The following is a 27964-nucleotide window of genomic DNA, read 5'->3' on the forward strand; positions in this document are numbered from 1 at the left end:
AAACATATACAAGAGTAAAATAGTACAACAAGTAGGGAGATTTTTAGTGCTCTCTCTCTCATATATATATATAGTTTTGTATATATAGTTGTATATATAGTTATATATATAGTTATATATAGTTATATAGTTATATATAGTTATATATAGGTATATATATAGGTATATATGTAGGTATATATACAGGTATATATATATAGTTATATAGTTATATCTGTATATCTATATAGATATATAAATGGGGCCCCATTATAGGCCTACTGATTCAGACTTGGGGCCAGAATTTGGAAACTGTTCAAGATAAATTCATACACAGACCACCTCAGGCAATTCTGATGCAAAGCTATGTTTGGGAAAGCATTGTTATAGAGGAATAATCTAGACCTAGATAGATAAATGTCTCAAAACAAATGCTATTTAAATGATTTCTCTCAGCTGTACTCGTACTGTCTCTTTATCTAGATAAATTCTTTCTTTCCACATTTTCCTTAGTTTTTGTAACCAAATAAAATTATGGTAGTTTAAGTGGCCCTTTCTATTAGGTCTTTTACTTTCTGGCTTGTTAATGTTTACATATGAAATTAGTGCTAAGTGAGTTTCTTTTAAAGTAATGCCCTGCATTGTTAGAGATTTTACGTAAAGTACCTTTCCCAAACATCATCATCATCTGATTTATTCCTAGAACTGCCTTGTGGGGTGGTTGATTTGATTTCCCTAACACTATATATGTGGAAATCCAGATCTACAAAAGGGAAGTTGTGCAGTTTCTTATAACTGGAAATGGAAGTTGTAGAGAATCTGGAAAGAGTATGTACTGATTCTGGAGTTTCCTAGGAGCTTGTATTAGTCTGTTCTCATGCTGCTAATAAAGGCATACCCACAACTGGGTAATTTATAAAGGAAAGAGATTTAATTAACTGACAGTTCCGTGTGGCTGGGGAGGCCTCACAATCATGGCAGAAGGTGAATGAGGAGCAGAGTTACAACTTACATGGTGGCAGGCAAGAGAGCTTATGCAGGGCAAATCCCATTTATAAAACCATTAGATCTTGTGAGAGTTATTCACTACCACAAGAACAGTCTGAGGGAATCTGCCCCCATGTTTCAATTATCTCCACCAGGCTCTGCCCTTGACGTGGGGATTATTACAACTCAAAATGAGATTTCGGTAGGGACACAGCCAAATCATATCAGAACTCTTTTCCCCTATTATGTATTCCTAATAGTTTTTTTCCTTTTACAACTTTGTATTGATCTGAGTGCAGGTGACTTATTATTGCTGAGGATGCTGCTTTTTAAAGGCTATTAAATTAATGCAAGTGACACACCATTTTATAAAAAGTAATTGAGCTATAGCATATTCTGTGTCAAGATAAATTTTAAAAACTTCATGTAGAAATCTTTGTTTAGATGTGACAGAATTGTTCTTTAGGATACCTACCTAGTGCTTCAGATAAGATGCTTTCTTAGCTGCAGTTAACAGAATTCCCAGCCAGGCACTGTGGCTCACGCCTGTAATCCCAGCACTTTGGGAGGACAAGGTGGGCGGATCATGAAATCAGGAATTCGAGACCAGCAGCCTGGCCAACATAGTGAAGCCTCGTCTCTACTAAAAATACAAAAAATTAGCCAGGTGTGGTGGCAGGCGCCTATAGTCCCAGCGACTTGGGAGGCTGAGGCAGGAAAGTTGCTTGAACCTGGAAGGCGGAGGTTGCGGTGAGCCAAGATTGTGCCACTGTACTCCAGCCTGGGCAACAAGAGTGAAACTCCATCTCAAAAACAAAAACAAAAAAACCCAAAAAACAGAATTTCCATATAAACCATGGCTTAAGTAATGAAGACATTTACTGTGTGAGTTCTAGAGGGAGGTGGTTCCAGAGTTGGCTGATTCAGTAGGCCAAATGTCTGTGTTTTGGATCATTTTCTTTCTGATTCTTTGTTCCATTATGGCCATAGATGACTGCATTAGGGCTAAACATCATAGGCAACAAAATCAAAAAGCAAAAGAGCAGGGCCTTCTCTACCAGTCTTTTATCTATGGAAAATCATTCCCTGCAACTCGGGCTGACTTTACATGTTCAATTAGCAAGAACTAGTTACATACCCAATCCTAAATCAGTTACTGATAAGGGGAAATGAGATTCCTGTGATGGGCTTAGAATAATATTGGTTCATCTTCTGGAACTGGAGGAGGGAAGCACCTATCTGATCCCATTGATGTCTCGTGTTGAATAACGTCAGTGTTTTGTCATCCAAGAGGGAGATTCTGATACGTAGGCAGTCACTTGTATATACCAAACTTTAGTAACATAATTGTGACATTTTTCACTATACTACATAAAAGGTATTCTAGTGCAAAAGGTGAAATTTTAACCTTTAAGAGAGAAGCGTCTTCGTTTGAGAAGCATATTTTCCTCTAAGTACTACTTCATGATTGACTTAGGAAGCCAGTGTTTTGGCATTTAATCTACTAGTGGCTTATTGCACTTGTTTTTGTCTTGGGCACAATCATTGTTTATTTTCCTCCAATATGCTCTATGATTATATTACATGATTTTGGCATTTGTTTTTGTTTCTTTTAAATTAATGGGTGCTTTGTTTTTCTAGGTGGATTCTCCACAGTTTTCCTCGTGCGTACTCACGGTGGAATCCGATGTGCATTGAAGCGAATGTATGTCAATAACATGCCAGACCTCAATGTTTGTAAAAGGGAAATTACAATTATGGTAAGTGAAGGAGTAGTTCTCTTTCAGAAATTTTGCAAGTTTTTATTTTTTATTTTTCTTGGGATGGAGTGCAGTGGAGTGGCACGCCCAGGCTGGAGCGCAGTGGCGTGATCTCAGCTCACTGCAACCTCCACCTCCCAGGTTCAAGCAATTCTCATGCCTCAGACTCCCAAGTAGCCAGGATTACAGGTGTCCATCACCATACCTGGCTAATTTTTTGTATTTTTAGTAGAGACAGGGTTTCACCATGTTGGGCAGGCTGGTCTTGAACTCCTGACCTCAAGTGATCTGCTTGCCTTGGCCTCCCAAACTGTTGGGATTACAGGTGTGAGCCACCGTGCCTGGCCTGTTTTGTTTTCTATAACATTAACCAGCTTTTAGGCAAGCTGCTTATTTATAATAATCTTTGAAGATCATTAAATCAGAAGATAATCTGGTAATTTGCAGTATAGTTGTCCCTTGGTCTTCTATGGCGATTTGGTTCTAGGACCCACTACGGATACTAAACTCTGCAGATGCTCAAATCTGAGAATGCTCAAGGCCCGTATGTAAAATGTAGTATTTGCATGTAACCTACACACATCATCCTGTATACTTTAAAGCTACTCTGCTTTCTTTCTTTTTTTTTTTCTTAAATACTTTTTAATTGTGGAGTATTTTCAGGATAGAAATATTTACTGAGTCATATAGTAAACACCAAACTTGTTCATCATCCAGCTTAAGAAATTAAACCCTACAAATACTACTGGAGCCTTCTTTGTGTTCCTTCTCAACTGTATCCCTGTATAGGCATACCTTGAAGATATGAGTTTGGTTCCAGACCACTGCAATAAAGTGAATGTTGCAAGAAAGCAAGTCACACAGTTTTTTTGGCTTCCCAGTGCATACAAAAGTTATGGTTACAGTTTTTATCTCCCCATTTTAGACCAATGTTTCAGTTGCCTATTCTACTTCTATATCAAACTATTACTCTGTGGAGGACCTTTCTCTGCCCCATTGTTGAACATTATGGACTGTACATTGTGTTCCTTGGTCTGAAGAAATGATAGTTGGCCCTCTAACCCAATACACTGTCTTATCTTTCTTTCTTTTTTTTTTTTATGGCACTCTGAGCATTTTTGTATTCCATTGCATAAGCAAAGCCCGGTCCAGAGTCAATGTCTATTCCTCTCAAGACCTATTCGTAGCCCCCTGAGGGCTACCAGCATCAGTCTCACTTGCCAGCTATGTTCAGGGTCTTCCTATCAGGGAATCTCATCCATAGCCATCGGTAGTCTCTGTCTGTCTTGCTGACACTTAGAACAGTTCTCACTGGCATTACGTGCCTGTGAGGGTGCAAAAGGAACATGTCTTTATTCATCCTATGTCTGCACTGCTGCAATACCCCTATGTGTGCTCATAGACACATAGCACACCTGCTTGCTGATTCCAATGACCTTCCCAATCTGGAAGGGAGTTCTTCTGATGGGCACTGACTTGTTCTACTTTAATGCACCCCTCAAATTTCCATAGGTTGTGTGGCCAGGCCATTGATTACTGCCTGTGAGTCAGTAAAAAAAACTCAAACACAGGGGCTTCCGCCACTGTTCAGTTCTGCCATTACTGTAAAAACAAAACAAAACAAAACAAAAAAACTGCATGCAATTCAGCCCACCTTGCTGATATGTTTTTACTTTCTTTGGTCAAAGTAGCAGCCATCCAAACAGAATGTTGTCCATTCACTTTGGAACTGTCGTCTGTAAACCATGTCACTCCTTGTTGGTCAATTAAGAGCTGTTCATAGTGTACTGTCCAAGTGTCCAGTAGAATCCAGCAGCACCTCACACAGTTCCAGAGTCACCCTAGGGGTAAAGAGACTCCCTGCTTAAGAGTATCTCCTTCTTGGCTTCCCCAGGTAGCATGAGAGCAGACCCATCCTCAATCTGGGTGGGCACCATGTAATCAGCTGCCAGCATGGCTAGAATAAAGCAGGAAGGAGAAGATGGAAGAGCAGACTTGCTGAGTCTTCCAGCCTTCACCTTCTAACTTAAAGTTGCAGTTCCCACCACCTGCTCTTTAGATTCTATTAATTGGCTGAAGTGGCTCACAGAACTCAGGGAAACACTTATGGTTAGTGGCATATTTTAAAGATATTGCAAAGGGTACAAATGAAGTGATGTATGCATAGGGTATGAGGTATGGGGGAAGGGGTACAGAGCTTCCTTGCCTCCGTGGGCACACCTCCCTCCAGGAACCCTCGCATATTCAGCTATCTGGAAGCTCCCTGAACCCAGTCCTCTTGGGTTTTTATGGAAGCTTCGTGAGGTCAGCATTCCTTCCCCCAGGGTATAGTGCAGGACTCTTTCTGGGGAGAGTTTTAAGACCCACAATCAGAAAGGTGGGGAACGATTAGAGTCCTGCCTTGGGGCAGGTGAAAGGAGGGCAGGAGAGAGATTCTGTTTCCTGAGGCCTAAGACGCCCAACATTATAACAAAAGACTGTGACTAGGGCTTTGGGAGTTATGAACCAGGAACTGTGGACAAAAACCAATATAGTATCATAACACCACAACACTGCACTGTAGTCTATAAAATGTACAATACCATTATGCCTAAAAAAATTGTATATACTTTCATTTAAAAATATTGTTAAAAAACAACTGATGATCACCAGAGCCTTCAGCAAAGTACAGTCTTGTTGCTGGTAGAGGGTCTTGCTTTGATGTTGAAGGCTGCTGACTGATCAGGGTAGTGGTTGCTGAAGGAAGGGGTGGGGTAGCTGTGGAAGTTTCTTAACCCATTTATGCTGGAGGTTGCAAGTTTTTGAATTTTTGCATAGTGAAAAATCAGACCTTGGCGATGACCTTGAGCAGTAGGATATAAATAACTCCCACATGCTTAGCATTCCAATAATGGAACACTGGGTATAAGTGGGTTTTAAACATCAGTGAAGTTTGCCACATCAGTTGACTTTTCCTTTCATGAAAGCTTTTTCTGTAGCATGCAATACTGTTTGATAGCACTTTATCCACAGTAGGACTTCTTTCAGAATTGGAGGCAATCATGTCAAATCTTGTCACTGCTTTATCAACCATGTTTGTGTAATATTCTTAAATCCTTTGTTATTATTTCAACAATGTTCTCAGCCTCTTCACCAGGAAGTAGATTCCATCTCAAGAGACCACTATCTTTGCTCATTCATAAGAAGCAGCTCCTCATTTCACAGCAATTCTGTCAGATCTTCAGGCTCCACTTAATTCTAGTTTTTTTGTTTTGTTTTTCTGTTTCTACCATGTCTGCAGTTACTTCCTTCACTGAAGTCATGAATTCCTCAGCATCATCTGTGAGGATTGGAATCAGCCTCTTCCAAACTCTTGTTAATGTTAATATTTTGACTTCCTCCTATGAGTCACAAATGTTTTTAATGGCATCTAGAATGGTGAATCCTTTCCAGAAGATTTTTAATTTACTTTGCCCAGATCCATCAGAGAAGTCATTATTTATGGCAGCTATAGTCTTAAGAAATATATTTTTTAAATAATAAGACTTGAAAGTTAAAATTACTCCTTGACTCATGGGCTGAAGAATGGATGTTGTGTTAGCAGGCATGGAAACAATCTTTCTTTCTTTCTTTCTTCCTTTCTTTCTTTCTTTCTTTCTTTCTTTCTTTCTTTCTTTCTTTCTTTCTTTCTTTCTTTCTTTATTTCTTTCTTTCTTTCTTTCTTATGATGATGATGATGATGATGATGATGTGTTGCTCTGTTTGCCCAGGGCTGGAGTGTGGTGGTGTGATCTTGGCTCACTGCAACCTTGGCCTCCTGGGTTCAAGTGATTCTAATGCCCCAGCCTCCCGAGGAGCTGGGACTATAGGCAGGTGCCACCATACCTGGCTAATTTTTTTGTATTTTTAATAGAGTCGGGGTTTCACCATGTTGCCCAGGCTGGTCATGAACTCCTGAGCTTAAGTTATCTGCCCCCCTTGGATTCCCAAAATGCTAGGATTATAGGCAAGAGCCACCACACCCAGCCATCAGTATTAATTTTTTTGTACATTTCCGTCAGAGCTCATGGGTGACTAGGTACGTTGTCAATGAGCAGTAATATTTTGAAAGGAATCTTTTTTTCTAAGCGGTAGATTTCAACAGTGGGCTTAAAATATTCAGTAAACCATGCTGGAAACAGATGTAATGTCATTCAGGCTTTGTTGTTTTATTTATAGAGCACAAACAGAGTAGGTTTAGCATAGTTCTTAAGGGCTTAGCAGTTTTGGAATGGCAAGGTAAGCATTGGTTTCAACTTAAAGTCACCAGTAGCATTTGCCCTTAACAAGAGAGTTAACCTGTCCTTTGAAATTTTGAATACAGCATCGACTTCTTCTCTTTAGCTCTAAAAATCCTAGATGGCATCTTCTTCCAATAGAAGGCTGTTTTGTCTATGTTGAAAATCTGTTGTTTAGTGCAGCCACCTTCATCAGTTATCTTAGTTAAATCTTCTGAATAACTTGCTGCATTTCCTGCTTTACTTTTTACTTAATATGTGCTGGAAATGGCTTCTTTCCTTAAACCTCATGAACCAACCTCTGCTAGCTTCAAACTATTCTTCTCCAGCTTTCCTCACTTCTTCAGCCTTCATAGAATTGAAGGCAGTTGGGGCTTTGCTCTGGATTAAAGCTTTGGCTTTAGGGAATGTAGTGGTTGGCTTGATCTGTCTAGACCATTAAAACTTTCTCCATGTCAGCGATAAGGCTGTTTTGCTTTTTTACCATTTGTGTGTCCATGGGAGTAGCACTTTTAACTTCCTTCAAGAATTTTTCCTTTGCATTCAAAATTTGGCTGACTGGTGTAATAAAAGGCTTAGATGTCACGCTTCTTTGGCTTTCCATGTGCCTTTCTCATTAAGCTTAACTATTTCTAGCTTTTGATTAAAACGATAATTGTGGGACTCTTCAGTATTGTTGTGTTTTATGACAGAGGGAACCCCAAGGAGTGGGGGAGCCTGAGGAATGGCTAGCCGGTGGAACAGTTAGAACACATATAACATTTATTAAGTTCACTGTGTTATATGGACACAGTTTGTGTTGCCATGAAACAATTAGAAAATAACATCAACCATCACTGATCACAGATTATCATAACTGTTGTTATAATAATGGCAAAGTTTGAAATAGTATGAGAATTACCAAAATATGACAGAGACACAAACTGAGCACATGCTATTGGAAAAATGGTGCCTATAAACTTGCTCCATGCAGGATTGCCACAAACCTTTAATTTGTATAAAATGCAGTATCTGCAGAGCATAATAAAGCAAAGTACCACTTTTTAAAAATGTAGCACAATAAAATGAGGTACACCTTTGCTATTCTCCTTATCCAAAAAAATCCTACTGTCTGAATTCTGTGTTTACTGTTCCTGTGCATTCACTGTTTGTGTTTTTATTCACAAACAACAATTAGTTTTGTTTTTCACTTTTAATATCATGCTCTAACGTTGATTGTTTTTCTGTGACCTCTGTAATTAATGGCAAGGCATCTTTCAACAAGGGAAAACTTGTTTTTAAATACTAAGAAAAGTGAAAAATATTTTAATAGGCCATTAAAAACTTCAGTGACTCTAACTTAACTAGCCTAAGTAGTTAAAAAAATGTAGAATAAAAATTTCCTCCTTTTTTAGGGTTACATATGCTCAGTGCTCTGGATGGCTTCTTATTCTTGTTCTTCTTCCTTGTCCTCCCATTTCTCCCCTCCTCTTCATCCTCTTTTCTCTTTCTCCATGGTTTTTTGAGTGCTTACACACAAACACAGACACAGGTGCATATATATATTTGAAGATTGTTTTGTTGAGGTGAAATTCACATAATTATAGCATCTTTATTTTTTATGGCTGAATAATATCCCGTTATATGTCTGTAACACAATTTATTTATCATTCATCTGTTGATGCAGTTTAAAAAATTATTTGATGAGCATTTGGGCTGTTTCTGTCTTTTGGGTATTATAATTAATACTGGCATGAATATGTGCATGCATCTGTTTGCTTGAGTACCTGGTTTCAGTTGTTTTGGGTATATACCTAGGAGTGGAATTGCTGGGTTATATGTACTTTTATGTTGACTATTTTCCGTAGCAGCTGAACCATTTTATGTTCTAAGGAAAGTATTTTTCCGCATTCTTGCCAACACTTGTTATTAATGTCAGTCCTACTTATCCACCTGCTAAGAGGGGGATTTCTTATTTTGTATCAACGTCTTTACTAGCACACGTATTACAATCCCTTTTGTTAGCAAATAAGTGCATTTGCACAATCTGACTTTTTAAAATTCTGCTTTTATTTTCTGTATTCCTTAGCTAGATTAGAGATGATTAGGCTTTGGCATTTACTTTTGTACAGTTAAGGCTGTTAGCTAGAAGGGTGAAAAGATTTACCTCAAGATGTTGGAGAAGCTTAGACTAAGTTCTCTAACTAACTTGAGTCAAGATACTATAGTCTTGTACTTTTGTACAAGACTTCTTTCTTCCTTTCAATAGAATTTGTATGATTTTGAGAGATATGATATATGAGGAGCAGCACACTCAAATCTTAGGCTTTTGAACATTTTTTAGGGAGATTAGTTCTTTAGAATGGTGGTCTGTCAACTTTTTTGATGATTCATCCCCGTTATATATATTTACTTATAAATAATTCCCATGTTCAGTGGCCCTTAGCCCTTATTTCAAATTACATTGCATAGTTAAAACTAGGTTTATTGGTAATGATAGTTGATGTAAATTTATTTTAAATAATATTTTTAATAGTTTTTAAATTTCCCAGTAGAACAGAGTAGATTATTATTCTTAACCTCATTGTACGCTGATGACTATTTTGTAAAAGACGCAAAAGTTTCAGATGTTTCATTTTCTTATTTCCTTATATTTGTATTAGCATTATCTTTATGGTTTCTTTTTAGAAATCTTTTTAGCCACTCGTTCATTTTTTTAGGTTATTTAGTTAGAAGTGCATGTGTCTATAAATTCATGTAATAGCTACACGTAAATTGCAATATGTTGCAGGCAAAATAAATGAGAATATAATTGTTAATAAATATTGGAGCTTAGTTATTTTATTTTTTAGATAAAAACAAATGTAATAAAATTTCTAATATTTTATTCTCAAGTTCTTTGTACACTTTTGGGAGCTATTCCTTTTGAGTGAACCATTTTCACAGTACAATTTAAAAATAATTTTCATATTTGCTGTTAGAAAATTACAGTCACATGCAGGTAAACTTTTTATTGAAGCCATAGAAGCCTTTGCTTGCTTGAAATATGTTAGATTCTGTACTCATGCCTAATTCTTACCTTTTGAAATTCTTTACGTTAATTTAGGCTTCAAACCATTACTAATTCTATACCTCTAAATGTACATTTTCCAGTTTTCATTTTTTTTTTTCTTTCCAGAAAGAGCTATCTGGTCACAAAAATATTGTGGGCTATTTGGACTGTGCTGTTAATTCAATTAGTGATAATGTATGGGAAGTCCTTATCTTAATGGAATATTGTCGAGGTAAGTATTTTTTTGCATTTGTACTGTAATAAAAAGTTTCTCCTTAAATGGGTTGCTAGGTGTCTTTGTTATTTCCAGGATAGCTGCTAACTAATTCTAGTCACTTATTGTAATCTTACCTTTCATTATCTAATTAGGAATATTGTTAAAACATTATTTAAAACCTAGTCATAGTTGCTGCAGTTATGATATGAGCATGTAAATGCAGAATGAGAAAAGTGATACTGAGTTTAAAATAGGAAACCTAAGCAGGTACAGAGTTACAGTTCTTGCTCTCCATAGAATTCTTCTGTAATCCAACCAAGAAGAGTATAATATGTCAATATATTAATGTTGTAAGATTTTTCCAGAACTCTACTGCGTTATTGTAAACATTAAATTTAACAAATTTGGAGGATGCATTTTGATCTATAGACTTTATAAACCTGTTTTATGTAATCTCTTGGTGGTGTTTGTAAACATTAGATATAGAAAATCACATTTTATTTGGACCTAATATGATGTTTTAAAATAAATATTTACTTGTATAGCATACCTTAATCATCATCATCATCATCAAAAAATTCCTGACATTTAAATTTTTTTTTTTTTTTTGAGACGGAGTCTCACTCTGTCGCCCAGGCTAGAGTGCAGTGGCGCGATCTCGGCTCACTACCAGCTCGGCCTCCCGGGTTCATGCCATTCTCCTGCCTCAGCCTCTCGAGTAGCTGGGACTACAGGTGCCCGCCACGACGCTCGGCTAATTTTTTGTATTTTTAGTAGAGATGGGGTTTCACCATGTTCACCAGGATGGTCTCGATCTCCTGACCTTGTGATCCGCCCGCCTCAGCCTCCCAAAGTGCTGGGATTACAGGCATGAGCCACCGCGTCTGGCCTTACAAATTTTAATGTGTGGAAAGGTGGAGGCAAATATTCTATTTCCTACAAACTTGCAAGCCATATTTGGCACTTGTGGTTCTAGGGAGCCCTGGTTTACATTTACATTCTCTTCAGACAGTAATGATTGTTAATTACTATCCCAGAAACTCTTACAGTTTCCTGAAGGTTGCGGAAAAAGAGGGGGATGATGGTGATGTTGGAGAAAATATGATCTTGTTTACTGCAGTATTTTAAGGAGGGAAGGATGGGGGAAATGAAGTGAATCAATGTTACAAAACCTACCGTGATGTATTTGTAACTTATTTCCATACACAATATTTAACAACCAGATGTTTCTTGATTTTTCTTTATATCTTCTCTACTATAAAGTACTGTACTGTGATCTCTTTTAGGAGAAGATGCTGATTTTTTTCTACCCCATTTTCCTGAATTCTAGCATTTATAGTGCTAATTCTTAGAGTTTACTCGTAGCCCTTGACTACTTGTAACTTTTAAAAGATACTTGAATCAAGCATAATCATAACCTTGGATAAATTTAATTGTCACTTAGAAGACATCTTAAAAGGGGAATCAAATGACCTTCAAGTTTTAGGGGCAAATTTTATTTTAAAGTAGAAGAATGATCATATCTGTTTTTTGAGGAATGCATTGTTTTGTTTAAAAAATTTTTTAGAAATAGTTATCTGGTATTCAAATCATCAAGCTCTGTGGTATATGAAATTTAAAATTTTTATCAAAGTAATTTGTATATATGGTTTAAAAAGTCAAATAGTTGGCCGGGTGCGGTGGCTCACGCCTGTAATCTCAGCACTTTGGAAGGCAGAGGCTGGTTGATCACGAGGTCAGGAGATCAAGACCATCCTGGCTAACACGGTGAAACCCTGTCTCTACTAAAAATACAAAAAAAAAGTTAGCCGAGCGTGGTGGCAGGTGTCTGTAGTCCCAGCTCCTCGGGAGGCTGAGGCAGGAGAATGGCATGAACCCGGGAGGTGGAGCTTGCAATGAGCTGAGATCGTGCCACTGCACTCCAGCCTGGGCACATAGCGAGACTCCGTGTCAAAAAAAAAAAAAAAAAAAAGTCAAATATCTTAAGCTGTGGCTGAATCAGTACCCTCCTGCCTCATCCCTCTTCTCAGAGGTAGTCCCTTTAAAATATTTGAGATGTTTCTTATATTTACTTCCATATTTCCACACTGCATTATATAAAAGAGAATCAGTAATTTTACTGATTTCTTAAGGGTACAAAAGAGAAAGGACTTAGAAAATCAAGGGAAGTATATAATTCTGTGCATGAAGAGGCTATTGAAAGAAAGTTTTCTAATGCTACTTTTGATGTTTTAGATATTGTCTGTAAGAAAAGATAGGAATTTTACTTCTAGTATAGATATTCTCAGGTTTTGGACCAAATCAGTGTTTATTTTCCCATTTAATGGTGTCTGTAGTTGTATTTTCTTATCCTTTTTTTTTTCCTGGAATTAGTAATTATCTCGTTTTTCATTTGCCTAATTTTCTTCATGTATATTAATATTTTAGTCCTGCATTTTCCAATAGAAGTAAAAATAATTGGCTGGGCGCAGTGGCTCACACCTATAATCCCAGCACCTTGGGAGGCCGAGGCGGGCGGATCAAGAGGTCAGGAGTTCGAGACCAGCCTGACCAACATAGTGAAACCCCTTCTCTACTAAAAATACAAAAAATTAGCTGGGCGTAGTGGCGGATGCCTGTAGTCCCAGCTACTCAGGAGGCTGAGGCAGGAGAATGGCGTGAACCCGGGAGGTGGAGGTTGCAGTAAGCCAAGATTGCTCCACTGCACTCCAGCCTGGGCAACAGAGCGAGACTCCGTCTCAAAAAAAAAAAAAAAAAAAAGTAAAAATAATTATGCAGTATGTTTAGACATTTTAATATTTGTTTTGATTTCATTTTTTTCTTCCTTTAAAAACACCCCTTGGGGAGACTTCGATCATCCTGCTTAATTTTGAACAGCAGTTAGCTGTCCTTCTGGAAATTCCCTTTGCCTCCCTTCTGTCTTGGATTCCCTGCTACTTATGCCACACCTTTGTTTTCACTCCCTAATTTGGAAGACTTTGTTTTTCAGTAACTTTCTGACTGGATTTTTTGGAGAAGAATTTTTGAAACCTTGCATATATAAACATATTTTTATTCAGTGCCCACATTGATTGTTACTTTGGCTGGCTAAAACATTATAGGTTGGAAATAATTTTGATCTAGAATTTTGAGGACATCATTCCACTTTTTTCTTAGTGTTGTTGACAAATTGATGTTATTGTGATTGCTTAATTTTTCTATGTGACATCTTTTCTCCATGGACACTTTTAGTTTGAATCTTTCCTTTATCTACAACGTATTGAAATTTCAAGATATACGTGCCTTACTGTGTGTCATTTTTGGTATGCTTTTTGTGGCGTTTTTGTCTTCCATTTTCTGTTCTCTCTTACTGGACTTCTCATTTTCTTTCAAATGTTCTGAGCTTTCTAGATTGATAATCCTCTGATATTCTTTTCTTATTTTCCTTTTCTTTATTCTTTTATTGTTGGAAGCATTCCTCTATCTTTTAGCTCTTCTATAGAATTTTGTATTTCTATTATATTATTTTTAATTTCCAAGGACTCTTTCTTTTCTTTTCTTTTCTTTTTTTTTGAGACGTAGTCTTGCTCTGTCACCTAAGCTAGAGGGTGCATAGTGCCATCTTAGCTTACTGCAACCTCTGCCTTGTGGGTTCAAGTAATTCTCATTCATGCCTTAGCCTCTTGAGTAGCTGGGATTACAGGTGTGCACCACCACACCTGACTAATTTTTGTAATTTTAGTAGAGATGGGGTTTTGCCATGTTGGCCAGGCTGGTCTTGAGCTCCTGACTTCAAGTGATCCACCTGCCTCGGCCTCCTAGAATGCTGGTATTATAGGTGTGAGCTACCACTCCCAGCTTGACTCTTTCGTGTTCTCTCAGTGTTCTTTGCTAAAGTACACCTTGTTACCATGCAGAGATATTGGGGAGGGAAATACACCTAGTTCTTGTTTTAGCTGCAAATCTTTTGTTGTCTGTGGATATTAATTTCAGTGTATCCATTTTTCTTTCTTTCCACCCCTGACCCTTCTTTCTTTGTTTTTGAGACAAGGTCTCACTCTGTCTTCCACACTGGAGTCCAAAGTCAAACTTCAGGACTCAAGTGATCCTTCTGCCTCAGCCTCTTGAGTAGCTGGGATTAGAGGTGCACATGGCCATGCCTGGCCAATTTCTTAATTTTTAATTTTTTGTAGAAACAGGGTCTCACTTTGTAGCCCAGGGTGGTCTGGAACTCCTGGCCTCAAGCAGTCCTCCCACCTCAGCCTCCCAAAGTGTTGGGATTAAGGGCAGAACCAGTGTGGCCAGCTAATGTTAGTTTTAAATTTTTTTCTTTTCCTTGCTGTATTAGTCCATTTTCACGCTGCTGATAAAGACATACTCAAGACAGGGCAATTTACAAAAGAAAGAGGTTTGATTGGACTTACAGTTCCATGTGGCTGGGGAAGCCTCACAATCATGGTGGAAGGCAAGGAGGAGCAAGTCACATCTTATGTGGATGGCAGCAGACAGAGAGGGTTTGTGCAGGGGAATGTCCCTTTTACGTCCCTTTTTAAAACCATCAGATGTCGTGAGACTTATTCACCATCACGAGAACAGCACAGGAAAGACTTGCCCCCATGTTTCAGCTACCTCCCGATGGGTCCCTCTCACAACATGTGGGATTTCATGATGAGCTTTGGGTGGGGACACGGACAAACCATGCTTTCTCTTTTTTTGTTTGAAGTTTTCTTTGGATGTTTTACCTGCTAAGGTTACTACATGTATTACAGATCAGTTGCACCCTCTAAGTGGGCAATTATTTCTTAATAGAAGAAATCCAGAAGGCCTGAATGGAGTATGCTCAATTTTCTCAATGGAGTATGCACGATCTCTTTTCTCAGATGAATCAATTAGATAAGTTCCTTTTTCTTCCATGGTGGGGGAGAGATTTGGAAGGGCAGAGAATAGAGGACTAAATACTCTCCACTCACTTCCTCTGTAACAGCTAATTGCATTACATAAAATTGTTTAACAATTAAGGTATTTTAGTAAGGGAACCTATATAATGTATACAGTTCAGGGACATTGATTTTTATTATGTAGGGATAAAACTGTACAGAGAGTAAAACAATATGTTATATAGCTCATATCCCCTTACGTGGTTTTAGGTATTCAATGTTTACCATTATCTTCTGTCAAGTGTAATCATCTTTTGTCTTGGTAAATTCGTGGTTTGGTACTGCTTTATTTGCTAATATTTTGATACATAGATTTAAAGAGAAATTATGTACTTTAGGTCTCAGACTTCCAGAAATCAGTATTGGTATTTTGAGCACATTTATATTATTTTATGAATAATTTGTGAGTAAATTATGAAAATTTATGAATTTTTAATGTATGTTTTTAGGAAGTATTCTACATATGTTTCCATGGATTATATATCTGTTAGTATTTGCTTAATTAAAAAAAATTCCAAAACTCAATAGCATAAAATAACTTTCGTTTATTATCACCTGTGTATCCATGGGCCAGCTGCTTTCAACTTAGCTTGGTTGGGTGGCACTGCAGATTTTGGCAGGGCTTTCTCACATGGCAGTGGTTAGCTGGGATTAGTTGGAGTAGCTCTGCTTCACGTGTCCGTCATCCTCTTTCTGGCACTAGCAAGCTGTCCTGAGGATGTTTTTCTCATGTGGATGATAGAAACATAAGAAGGCATGTAGAAGCATATGAGGCCTCTTAAGGCCTAGTCTTGGGACTAGGACACTGACGCTTTTACCTGTTTCTGTTGGCCAAAGAAAATCACATGACTGAGCCGAAATCAAAGAGCAGGAAATTTATCTGCCTCATTTATTGGGACAGACTGCAGAGTTACATGACAAAGTGCATGTAAAAAGTGAAGTTTGAAAATTTAGGGCCAATAATGCAATCTACTACAGATAAAATTGAAAAATCTTGTTGTATTAGTCAGAGTTTTCTAGAGGGACAGAACTAATAGGATAGATATACATATAAAGGGGAGCTTTATATGTATATAAAGTATTACCTCATGAAATCACAAGGTCTCACAATATGCCATCTGTAAGCTGAGGAGCAAGGAAGCCAGTCCGACTGCAAAAACTGAAGCAGCTGGAGAGATGTTCAAGGGCAGGAAGCATCCAGCATGGGAGAAAGATGTAAGCTGGGAGGCTAAGCCAGTCTAGTCTTTTCCTGTTCTTCTGCCTGCTTTTTATTCTGGCTGTGCTGGCAGCTGATTAGATTGTGCCCACCCAGATTAAGGGTGGGTCTGCCTTTCCCGGCCCGCTGACTCAAATGTTAATCTCCTTTGGGAACACCCTCAAAGACACACCCAGAATCAGTACTTTGCATCCTTCAATCCAATCAAGTTGACACTCAGTATTAACCATCACAGTTGTAAAAATAAAACAGTCATATTATCAAAAATTTAAATGGAGTAATAGGTTGTATTTTTGGTTTTTTTTAAACTAAGTGGTAATATGTGTACTCAGATAGGTTGTTGAACACCTTTTTAAGAGGTTAGAAAAATGTTGCTTTTTCATGTCCTTCGCCCACTTTTTGATGGGGTTGTTTGTTTTTTTCTTGTAAATTTGTTTGAGTTCATTGTAGATTCTGGATATTAGCCCTTTGTCAGATGAGTAAGTTGCGAAAATTTTCTCCCATTTTGTAGGTTGCCTGTTCACTCTGATGGTAGTTTCTTTTGCTGTGCAGAAGCTCTTTAGTTTAATTAGATCCCATTTGTCAATTTTGTCTTTTGTTGCCATTGCTTTTGGTGTTTTGGACATGAAGTCCTTGCCCATGCCTATGTCCTGAATGGTAATGCCTAGGTTTTCTTCTAGGGTTTTTATGGTTTTAGGTCTAACGTTTAAATCTTTAATCCATCTTGAATTGATTTTTGTATAAGGTGTAAGGAAGGGATCCAGTTTCAGCTTTCTACATATGGCTAGCCAGTTTTCCCAGCACCATTGATTAAATAGGGAATCCTTTCCCCATTGCTTGTCAGGAAACAACAGGTGCTGGAGAGGATGTGGAGAAATAGGAACACTTTTACACTGTTGGTGGGACTGTAAACTAGTTCAACCATTGTGGAAGTCAGTGTGGCGATTCCTCAGGGATCTAGAACTGGAAATACCATTTGACCCAGCCATCCCATTACTGGCTATATACCCAAAGGACTATAAATCATGCTGCTATAAAGACACATGCACACATATGTTTATTGCGGCATTATTCACAATAGCAAAGACTTGGAACCAACCCAAATGTCCAACAATGATAAACTGGATTAAGAAAATGTGGCACATATACACCATGGAATACTATGCAGCCATAAAAAACGATGAGTTCATGTCCTTTGTAGGGACATGGATGAAATTGGAAATCATCATTCTCAGTAAACTATCTCAAGAACAAAAAACCAAACACCGCATATTCTCACTCATAGGTGGGAATTGAACAGTGAGATCACATGGACACAGGAAGGGGAATATCACACTCTGGGGACTGTGGTGGGGTGGGGGGAGGGGGGAGGGATAGCATTGGGAGATATACCTAATGCTAGATGACGAGTTAGTGGGTGCAGCGCACCAGCATGGCACATGTATACATATGTAACTAACCTGCACAATGTGCACATGTACCCTAAAACTTAAAGTATAATAAAAAAAAAATAAAAAATAAAAAAAAGAAAAGAAAAATGTTGCTTTTTAATGTTAGTGATGAAATTTGGCAGAGTGTAAAAAGCTTTTGTTTTGGGTTAATGATACCTCTTTGGAAAATATGGAAAGAGTTGAGAGTTGTAGGCATCTCATTTTATTTTATTTTTATTTATTTATTTTTTTGCAGTTGCAAGATTTAATAGAGTGAAAACAGAGCTCCCGGAGGGACCCAAAGAGGGTAGCCATTGCTGGCTCAAATGCCTGGGTTTATATCCTGATCATTGTCCCTCCCGCTGTGCTCTCAGGCGATAGATGATTGACTGTTTCTTTACCTCCTGTTTTTGCCTAATTAGCATTTTAGTGAGCTCTCTTCACTACCTGATTGGTCAGGTGTGAGCTAAGTTGCAACCCACGTTTCAAGGTGGGGTATCTCATTTTAAAAGACCTTCAGTAGTATATAATGTTTGATTTCCATATCTGACTTTTTACCTTTTTTTTTAATTAGAATACCTTCTTTTAAGCTTTATTTTTTAGAAAACTCTGAGTTTTGAGTAATGAAATTTTATTTATTTCATTTGAAATTCAGCCCAAATATAGTTTTTAGTTTTCTCTAGGGACTTGTTTTTTGTGATTGAGGATTTCTACTTCAAAGGTCTCTGGACAGAAGAAAGGGAGTTAAAGTTTGTTTAAAATTTATTCTGCTTATTTTAACATTAAAAGTTTGGAAGAGGTGGATTGAGTTCAAGGTTATGATTTCTTTAGCTATGATATGATATTTCAAGGATGTGAATGTACACCAAGAAAGCATTTTTTTATTCTGTTTAATTAAACTAGAGAAGCCTGGGTTTAATTAAAAGACAGGGAGTCTGCCAAATGAGGGAGTGGTGGAAGTTGCTGCATGGTCAGGTGCCCCAGTCTTGTGAGGTAATCTGAACAAGTTACACCTGAGTTTTCTGAAAGTTGGGGATTCATAGGTAAAATTAATGTTCTTTTTGCTTTAAAATTCTATGAGAAAAATATTCTCAGAAAAGACAAGATTGCTTAGACAGTAATAATAAAATGAACAAGTTTATATGTACCTTCTCATAGATTGTAAAATAGCATATGTTCATTTATCTAACCTTGTTAAAGGAAAGTTGCAAGTTAATGAGTGCTTTGTTTTTTTGAATTCCCAAACTCAATTTTTATTAGACTGATTTCTGTGCGAATCACATATTTACTTGCATTCTTAAAATATGATGATTAACGTTTTGTTTATTAACAAATTATTAATTATTATTAATATTAATATAATTAATACAATAATACAATTAATATAATATAATATTAATATAATTATTAATTATTATCAATTAATTCTTATCAATTAATTCTTATCAATTAATTATTAATAATTAATTATTAATAATTAATTATTATTAATTATTAATAAGAATCATTAGACTATCAATTTCTATACTGTAATATATAACCTTCTCAGGGCTTAATGGTATCTGTGTGGCAATTTGATTTTAGTCAATTATTTTGGTCCATTATCTGTTATCTGGATAGAATTTACCTCTTAGCCCATTTTGACTCTTTTGATTCCCCTAACCCTAGATGAGATTTTTTTGAAAGTCAGATGAGGAAGTTTCTTTGGCTCTTGAGATAGAATTTAAAGTATGGCTGATCCCTGTCTGCCTTGCCAGTCTCTTCTCACCTTATCATCTCCTCTGCTTCCTAGAGCATATCAGCTTTCTTTAAGTTGTAAAGAAAGTCATACTGGCTTTCTTTGAGTTATTCAAAGTCATCAATTCTTTTCTAAATTGATGGCATTTGTACATAGTACTCACTATCGCTAGTATATTGTTCTCCGGAGTCTCTGCCTGGTTGATTCCTAATTATCCTTCAATCTCAAATATCACTTCCTTAGACCTGATCTGGTACCCTGTCTTCCTCATCTTCCTTCACAGTTTAAATTTAGGTTTCTCATATAAGTTCTTTCATATTATTGTGATATATAATTATTACAATATATCTATTTGTGTGATTGCTTCTACCTTTAGACTGTAAATTCTGTGATAACAGAAACCTTATTTTTGTTCACCACTGTTTAGCCCATAAATAGTATGGTGTTAAATAGCTGTTTCTTAAAACCAGTATTATAAGATATACTTTGATCTCAGACGTGTTAAAGAAAAGTGGGCAATAGCATTAGTAAGACATTTATCTATTTTAAGATGATCTCTTGAGATGTAAAATGTGAAAAAATGTGTGTCATTGAATTAATACAGTATGATGTAATAAGCATCCTTACATGAGAATTATGAAAAAGCCAATTTCCCATTACTTGAAGCCATAAAGACATTTCTTAATTTGCTTGTGATAGACTTTATTTATTAAAAATATGTCCTCTCAAAATTACTTTTTTGGTTAGCTGGACAGGTAGTGAATCAAATGAATAAGAAGCTACAGACAGGTTTTACAGAACCAGAAGTGTTACAGATATTCTGTGATACCTGTGAAGCTGTTGCAAGGTTGCATCAGTGTAAGACTCCAATAATTCACCGGGATCTGAAGGTAAGAACTTTAGAATTCCTATGGATTAAGTAATAAATTGGAGTTAAAATGTTCTTGGAGTATTTTCATCTAAATCAGTATAAAAACTGGCTTTGAGGTTGGTCTCTCTCTCGCCTTCTACATTTCCTGAGGTCATGTAAAGAATGACTGTAGATTTGAAATTGTGCTTTACTTGACTTTGAGGATTTCTAGCATGGCTGTGGAGGCAGATTTTGTACCTTCTACCCTGCATCCCTGTTTTCTATAGTAGGCTTCTTTAAAAGGTTTCATTTGAACACAAATGTGATTTTCATTGACATATGTTAAATGTCTCTCCACACTATTGTCTCTCAGTTCAGCCAGCATTTCTCCTATTTCCTGTAATCCTTATTAAGCATCAAGGTGTTCTCAAGAGATACTGGAGGAGACCATAAGTGGGTCTCTTTTTCTATTTCTTTATAATTTAGTACAGTTTTCTATTATTTTCTATAATTTGGTGGTAGTTATCTTGAAGGTCACTTCATCTTCTGTGGACTCTTGACCTCTTATATTGGTACCCACTTGTTACATTGAAAAAAGTCCCCAAAGAATATTGAATAGTCTGGCATTGTATTGATAGAGATATAATTTATAACTGCAGGTGTCCTCTTTCATGCCCACAAGAACACTGAGATTACAAAAATCACTCTTCCTGAATTGCTTTATGCCTAGGTGTTCCTCTGACTACCCTTTCCACTCCTTCAGGTCTGCTCAGGTTCACCTTCTCAGTGAGTCCCATCACTACAGCCTAACCTGCTGTACCTTTTATTAGTCCATATTACTTCCTGTGATACTGTATAATTTGCTTATGTACTATGCCTATTATTTATTTCCTGCCCTCTCCCTCTAGAATGTAAGCTCCATGAGGGCCAGGACTTTTTTTTTTTTTTTTCCCCATGTTTAGTGATGTGTTTAAGCAATTAAAATAGTGCCTGATACATAGCAGAGTCTTAATAAATATTGAATGATTAAATCCCAGTTCTGACTGATTATACAGAATTTTATGAAAGTTTATTATAAAATGCTTGTAAGATAAAAGAGAAAATGTCACTAAAAGTATAGGCTGTTAATCATGAAAGCATCATCTAGAAAACCTATGATGGTAGGAGATAAGGCAGCATTGAAATGCTTAACTGCAGGCATCTCGCCTTAATTTGGATAACCAGTGTAGTTCATGTTAGTTGTTTTGAATATGCAGCTTTTCCATTTCCCCTAATAATTTGATACCACTTTTTGTGCTATTATAGTTCATTAATTTTTTTGCATGCAAAGTTGATATCTTCAGCTGACTCTTCTTTAAATTCAGAAGACATTTAACTGCATAATTTTGTATTGTCCATATTTTATATGCTTAGTGCTTTTTATGTGTAAACTTATGCAAAAATATATGTTCTAAGTAGATTTCTTTCTGAATCTTTATTTTGTACAAATTTTTAAAAAAGTATACTAAAGTAAAATATAGAAGAAAAGTTATAATGAAACAGTATTTCGATAAAATGGAAATAAATGAATTACTTATCTAAGACTATCATAAAAATAAAAGACATTATGGAAAAAACATGTAATAGTAATTTATTAGGTACTTAACCATATTCCAGACTGTTCTAAGCACTTTACATATTTTAACTCATTTAATGTTCACAACAGTTCCATATGGCAGATTCATATTCTAATTGTCCCCATTTTACATAAGGAAACTAATGCACATGAATGGTTAAGCAGATTGTCCAAGGGTCCATATGCTAGTTAGTAGGAGATTGGGCTCTGAACCCATATTTTACTGTTCAAGAAACTGACTATAATAATTTATTTTAATTACTACAACCCTGATCTCCAAATTAAGTCAAATTTGTATTTTTTCAGTGTAGTATTTTAAATAAAAATGGTACTAGAAATCAAAGATGGAATTCCAGTAGTTTCTATTATTATCTATAGAGAAGCTTAAGTGTCAGAAAAGGAGAAAAGTGGAAGTATAGTAAAAGAGAGAAGCTGGACTCTGCCAGGTACTAGTTCTTCTCTTTTATAAAAACAGTTTTAGATAGGATTTAGGGTTTCTTTGCCCCTGTACAAATCAACCTGGGGTGGAAGAAGCATTTCTCTGTTCTTAGTAAGAGAAGCAGTAGACATAGTATATTTTTGCTCCCATTCATTTGACCTTCCTCATAATTTGGGTATCTTATGTCTATATATGTGTGTGTGTGCACTGTGCACATATATGTATATATATGGCACATGTATACTTATTTTTGTATATGGCATATATACCCTTTGGTGTTTATTGTGTAAAAATAAGCTTTGTATGTACAAATAACCATTTTTTACAATGATTGTAAAAACTTAATTTTCACTTTGAAAATACTACTGATTATTGATTTTCTTTTCTTAAGGTAGAAAATATTTTGTTGAATGATGGTGGGAACTATGTACTATGTGACTTTGGCAGTGCCACTAATAAATTTCTTAATCCTCAAAAAGATGGAGTTAATGTAGTAGAAGAAGAAATTAAAAAGTAAGTATTTGTCTTTATTGCACTTTTGTCATGGTAATTTTAAGTTAACTTGAGTCTCTGGCCAGCACTGCTAATACAAATTTTAGGTATTTCATTTATAGATTTCTTTGAAATATTTCTGTGCCATAGATGTTGATTAATTCATGTCTGATCTAGCTCAGTAGTTTTTAGTCTACATTGTAAACAGATTTGTAAAATTTGTTAAATAAGCTGTAGTAATTAATGAAATTGTTAAAGGGAGTTTGAAATGATTATTGAATTCAGTTAAACATCTTTGTTTTTACTGATACTGAGGATTTGTCCTTGTTAAGAAAAAGTTAAATTATTTGAAAACATTTAAGCTTTTACTTCTTATTTAATATTAAAAGGATTGACTTTTTATGCATTGAAAACTGTGTAGAAAATGAAAGTGTTAAGACTGCATCATCACTGTTACTTTGTAATGATATACTGGAAAGCTCTGGAATGGAAATATGTCATATCTACTTTATGTTCTCTTAATCCGGTGCTTTCTGTGGTTGCTAAAGTACCTGTCAGAATCTTTCGCTGACTTTTCTGCTTTCTACTTTTAGAAAATGGAACTATTTGTAAATTTTCGGTTATCTTAATAAAGTGATACAGAATGCAGGAAGATCTCTCAGAATAGGACTTTCTAAATAGTTAACCTTTTCTGAGTTGCCTTTCATCACTTCCTCACAAATTCTCTATTGCCTAATACTATGTCAGAGCCATCATTTGAACTGCAATATTTTGAAATAGTTCAAATAGAGCTGATTTTACTCTGGCCCATTTGTATAATACTGTAGATTTCTATGCTACATACTACTACTCAGGAAACTTAGCCTATGATGATTATGTTAGATTTAATAAAAACAAACATGTTAGTAAATATATAAAGTCCTGAAGAATACAAGAATAATAAAGTGTTGAATTGGCTTATTGGAGAATACATGTATATAATTTTAAAAATTTATTGGATTGTGATGTTTAGTGGCTGCTGTATAGGATTCTGTCCAAGCATCCCTGACCTGCTGGACATTTTATTTCTTGCTGTTGCCTTTTGAAGTATAAGGTTCAATTGAATGTTTTATTAGCGATGAACAAAAGTTCATGAGGGGTTTTGTCCTTTGTGCTCAATTAATGGACTTACCATTCATTGAGTTGACAAGTATTTATTAAGGGCCAACACTTTTGATGCTGGGGTGGGGGTATAGTGAATAAAAATCCTGTTTTGGTGAACTTTATATTTCTGGCTTCTTAGGTCATTCCTCCACAGTAGTAGTATTCAGACTCTCTCACCAGTCAGAGTGTTTGGAAAAAGTAAGATAGTAGAATGTTGACTTTTAAGATACTTGTTGCAAAATAAAATGATGTAATCCAAATCTTAAATTATGCTGTGATATAGGATGTCCATTCGTATTCTGAGCATTTGTGACATGAGATTTGAGCACTACTTCATTAAAATGTTCTGTTCATAATAAATATGGGGGTTTTCTATTGGTAAATATTTATTTATAACACCTTTTGATTCCAAATAGCTTATTATGGCAGTCAGTATTAGAAATATACTTAATGAGTGCAGTTAGATTGTAGCAACCAGATTACTTTTAAAATAATTATAAAAACAAACTCAAAAGAGATTTACTACTGTGTCAAGGAAGTACGTTAGAGTCCATAAAAACAATTTCCTTAGTAAATATATAAATTAAGTTTTTGAGAGGGTGGAAGTTTTACTTTTAAGTTAATAGACTAAAATATTTTGATAAGGAGACTATAATAGCCAAATTGTGTTATTTCACATAAGAAATTCAAGGAAAACTGTTTCCAATATATTGTCATTATTTCAGATTTTTATAATAAAGACAATTAAGCTTTTAGATTATTAGAAATACTGTTGTATTTATTGAATAAAAATGTATATAGATGCTTTGTATTGTTTAATCTTGACGGGTTTTTAATGAGTTTTTAAAAATAATATTATTCTATATAATGTTATTGAACCTAAAAGACTTTTTTTGTAGTGTTTTATGTAGAAACAATGTATTATCTGTCTTTTTATGTATATATATATATATCTCCACTCCATTTCACTCATTTACTGCCAGGTATACAACTCTGTCATACAGAGCCCCTGAAATGATCAACCTTTATGGAGGGAAACCCATCACCACCAAGGCTGATATCTGGGTAAGGCCAAGAAAGGCTGGAACTTGCTCTAACCAAATTAAAAAATCTGAGTTCAGTTTATTATTTTTTTCTCTGCTCCCCAAAAGGCATTTCCTAATAAGTAGAAGAGAGTGGTGTACAGTAGAGCTTCTTACTTGGGAGAAGAAAAGTACTAGAACATTTTATCTTCTCAATCCTGAGATGGAAAGCTTATGTATCAAAAAGCAAATAAAAAACTTCCATATAATGTAACTTTTTAACTACAGTATTTTTTGAGGATTTAGGTTATATATGAGTGTTAACATTTTTTTTGAGTGGAATTTTGGTTGATCAAAATATGGAAAAGCTGGACATAACTCTTAAGTAATTACACAATAATTTTCTGGAGTATTTTAGGGTCTTTTTAATGGAAATTGATATGAGTAAATGTTTTTCTAATTACAGTATAAACATACCATTGACTAGCTTCTGTATATTGAGGGTCTTTATCATTTAGCCTGTATATATCTGGATATAATTACTGAGATAGACCATATTTCTTTATAGTTGAACTTTGTTAGAATATAGACATCTCTTTAGAACTTATTTTATAAATATGTTTGTGATTGTATTTAATAAACTAGGAAGAGAGTATTTTAAGTGTTAATTCATTTAAATTCAGCAGTTACTTAGCCATATCTATCACAAGTGACCATATTAGGAATGGAGGAATAAAATTCTTTGGAAATAGTTCTAGGGTTTATAGAAAAGGTCAGATTTATTTTGTTTTGAAAACGTAATGTACAGAAAATTGTCAGGCATAATGTGTGAAACCAAATGAATATCTCCTTGATTTTCCTTTCCTGGCCTCCTCCCTTTTAGGGTTGGGGTACCAAAGTCTTGAGAGACAAATATTCTTTTGTAAGGTAATTAAAAAAAGTCTTTAATATCTTTTCATCTATATAACATATATACATTCACCAAACAGTAATTCTTGTAGATGAATTTTTTAAAATCACATGTATAATTTAATTAAAAATAAGTTTATTAATTTGGTACTACTTATAGATCTCCAGCTTACATAACTCAAATTTAGTTTGCTTTCTGCAGCATTAACATTTGACTCATTGAATGGCTTATAGTAAAGATGAAGGTTATTATAATGTAGAAAGCAAATTAAACTGGATTTTAATTTATAAAATCAAGGTATTAGAAGAGGTGATTATGGAGGTCTTTTCTGGCCTAATTTTGTGACTGCTGTTGAATTCCATGTTACTTGAAAAGAGTATTTCAATAGCAGATAAACAATAGGCATCATACTTTTCATTTTGAAGCCATTGAAGGTTTACTGAAAAAAAATTATTTTCTAAGCACATGACTGTTATCCAATATCTTAACAAAAAGGAGGAGATCCTTTTCTGGTTTATTTTTTCCTCAGACTTAGTATGCCAGTGAGGTAGCATACTAAATTGTCAATGATACTTTTAAAATTTGTACTGTTTATATATTAGTTACAGAGTAGAGATTCTGTGATGGAAAAACTGTAAGCTGTGGGCTTACAAATAGATACTTGAAAAAGAAAGAAACATAATTAGAGAACAGTGTATTTATATACTTGAAAGAGGGAGAATTTTAATTTCCGTGATGCCATTTTTATGCTGTCTTACTTAGCTCAGGTGAAACACAAGTTTGCTACAATACTTTAGGTGTGAATTCAGTAATATCCAGAAAAAAATACTAAATTCAAATTGGCCAAGAACTATATCTTTCATCCTGCTTCAATGTAGTACTGATTCAGAGAGTTATGATATTGAGGTATGATATTGAAGTATTTAGCACTTCATATTTTAGAAAATAATTATTTTAAAAAATAATTTTTTGCTTGGAAGTTTCTGTTTTAGGTTATTATTTTTATCCCGAGATTTAGGATGCTGATTTTATAAAGTATTAGAAAATTCATTAATAGGTAACATAAAGAAATGCTTTATGTTACCTATTAATGAAGAAAATTGAAGATGGTTATCCTCAGCCTTCAAAATTCAGTCACTGGTTCCCTCCTGTTTCTTGTACAATTCTCATTGAGATGGATAAAAAGGGAAATACCTTTGATGTGAAAAAATAAGTGTACCTCATTGTGTTCACACTTTACAAAGCAGAGTATTTAGATTTATATATTTTTAAAGTATACTTGCATTGCTAAAATTGATACCTGGGAACCCTACAACATTTACTCTAACACAAGACAAATTCCTAAAGTTTGATTGGCAAAATAAAACTGGCTAAAATGGAGATTTCTTTTGCCTAGACTATCATCTGGACAGTGCAAAGAAAGATGTAGTCTAATGTGGACATTATACCATTAATAGCATTTTTTTTTAAGTGTTGTTAAGGGAGTCTTATGTTCAATTTGATGTATATGAGCTGAAAATATCTTCCTTAAAGAAAAAAGCATCATAAATCTTTTGTAACCATATGGAACCTGTTATCCCTACTTCAGATATTTATAATTTTGTCATGTAATAACCCAGTAATTTTTTTGAACTAACATTTTGAAATTTTTAGAGCTTTTGAACTGTTTTCATTGGACCATTGCTGCAATATTGAAAACAATCTTTTGTAAATTACTGTTGCTGAACTCACCAAGGGTGTTTAGGTCTATTATAAGCTCCATAATAATTATAAAAATAAGTGCACTTGTTAGCTGAGTTTACTAAGTTGATATGTGGAGAAAATTTAACAAAGGAAAGCTGACTTGGTAATTTTTAGATAATAAGGCCAAGTTTCGGTATTGCTGATATAAGTGTATACTAACTTCGACAATTTTATACAATTTGGTTAGAATTGGAAATACCCCTTACACTCTTAAGGCCTG

The 27964-nt window shown here is 35.4% G+C and overlaps 1 protein-coding gene across 3 annotated transcripts in view; it reads left to right on the forward strand.

Annotated features, from left to right (window-relative positions):
* Positions 1–27964, forward strand: part of BMP2K (BMP2 inducible kinase) — a 143703-nt gene that overhangs the window by 49133 nt on the left and 66606 nt on the right. For all 3 annotated transcript variants that reach the window (XM_019025578.4, XM_055385136.2, XM_063705354.1), the window contains exons 2-6: positions 2608–2726; positions 10140–10245; positions 20278–20420; positions 22826–22947; positions 25053–25134. In XM_019025578.4, coding sequence (XP_018881123.4) covers positions 2608–2726; positions 10140–10245; positions 20278–20420; positions 22826–22947; positions 25053–25134 — 572 coding nt within the window. The remainder of the gene's footprint in view (positions 1–2607; positions 2727–10139; positions 10246–20277; positions 20421–22825; positions 22948–25052; positions 25135–27964) is intronic.

This window comes from Gorilla gorilla, chromosome 3 (assembly GCF_029281585.2).
Source record: "Gorilla gorilla gorilla isolate KB3781 chromosome 3, NHGRI_mGorGor1-v2.1_pri, whole genome shotgun sequence".
NCBI classification, from domain to species: Eukaryota; Metazoa; Chordata; class Mammalia; order Primates; family Hominidae; genus Gorilla; species Gorilla gorilla.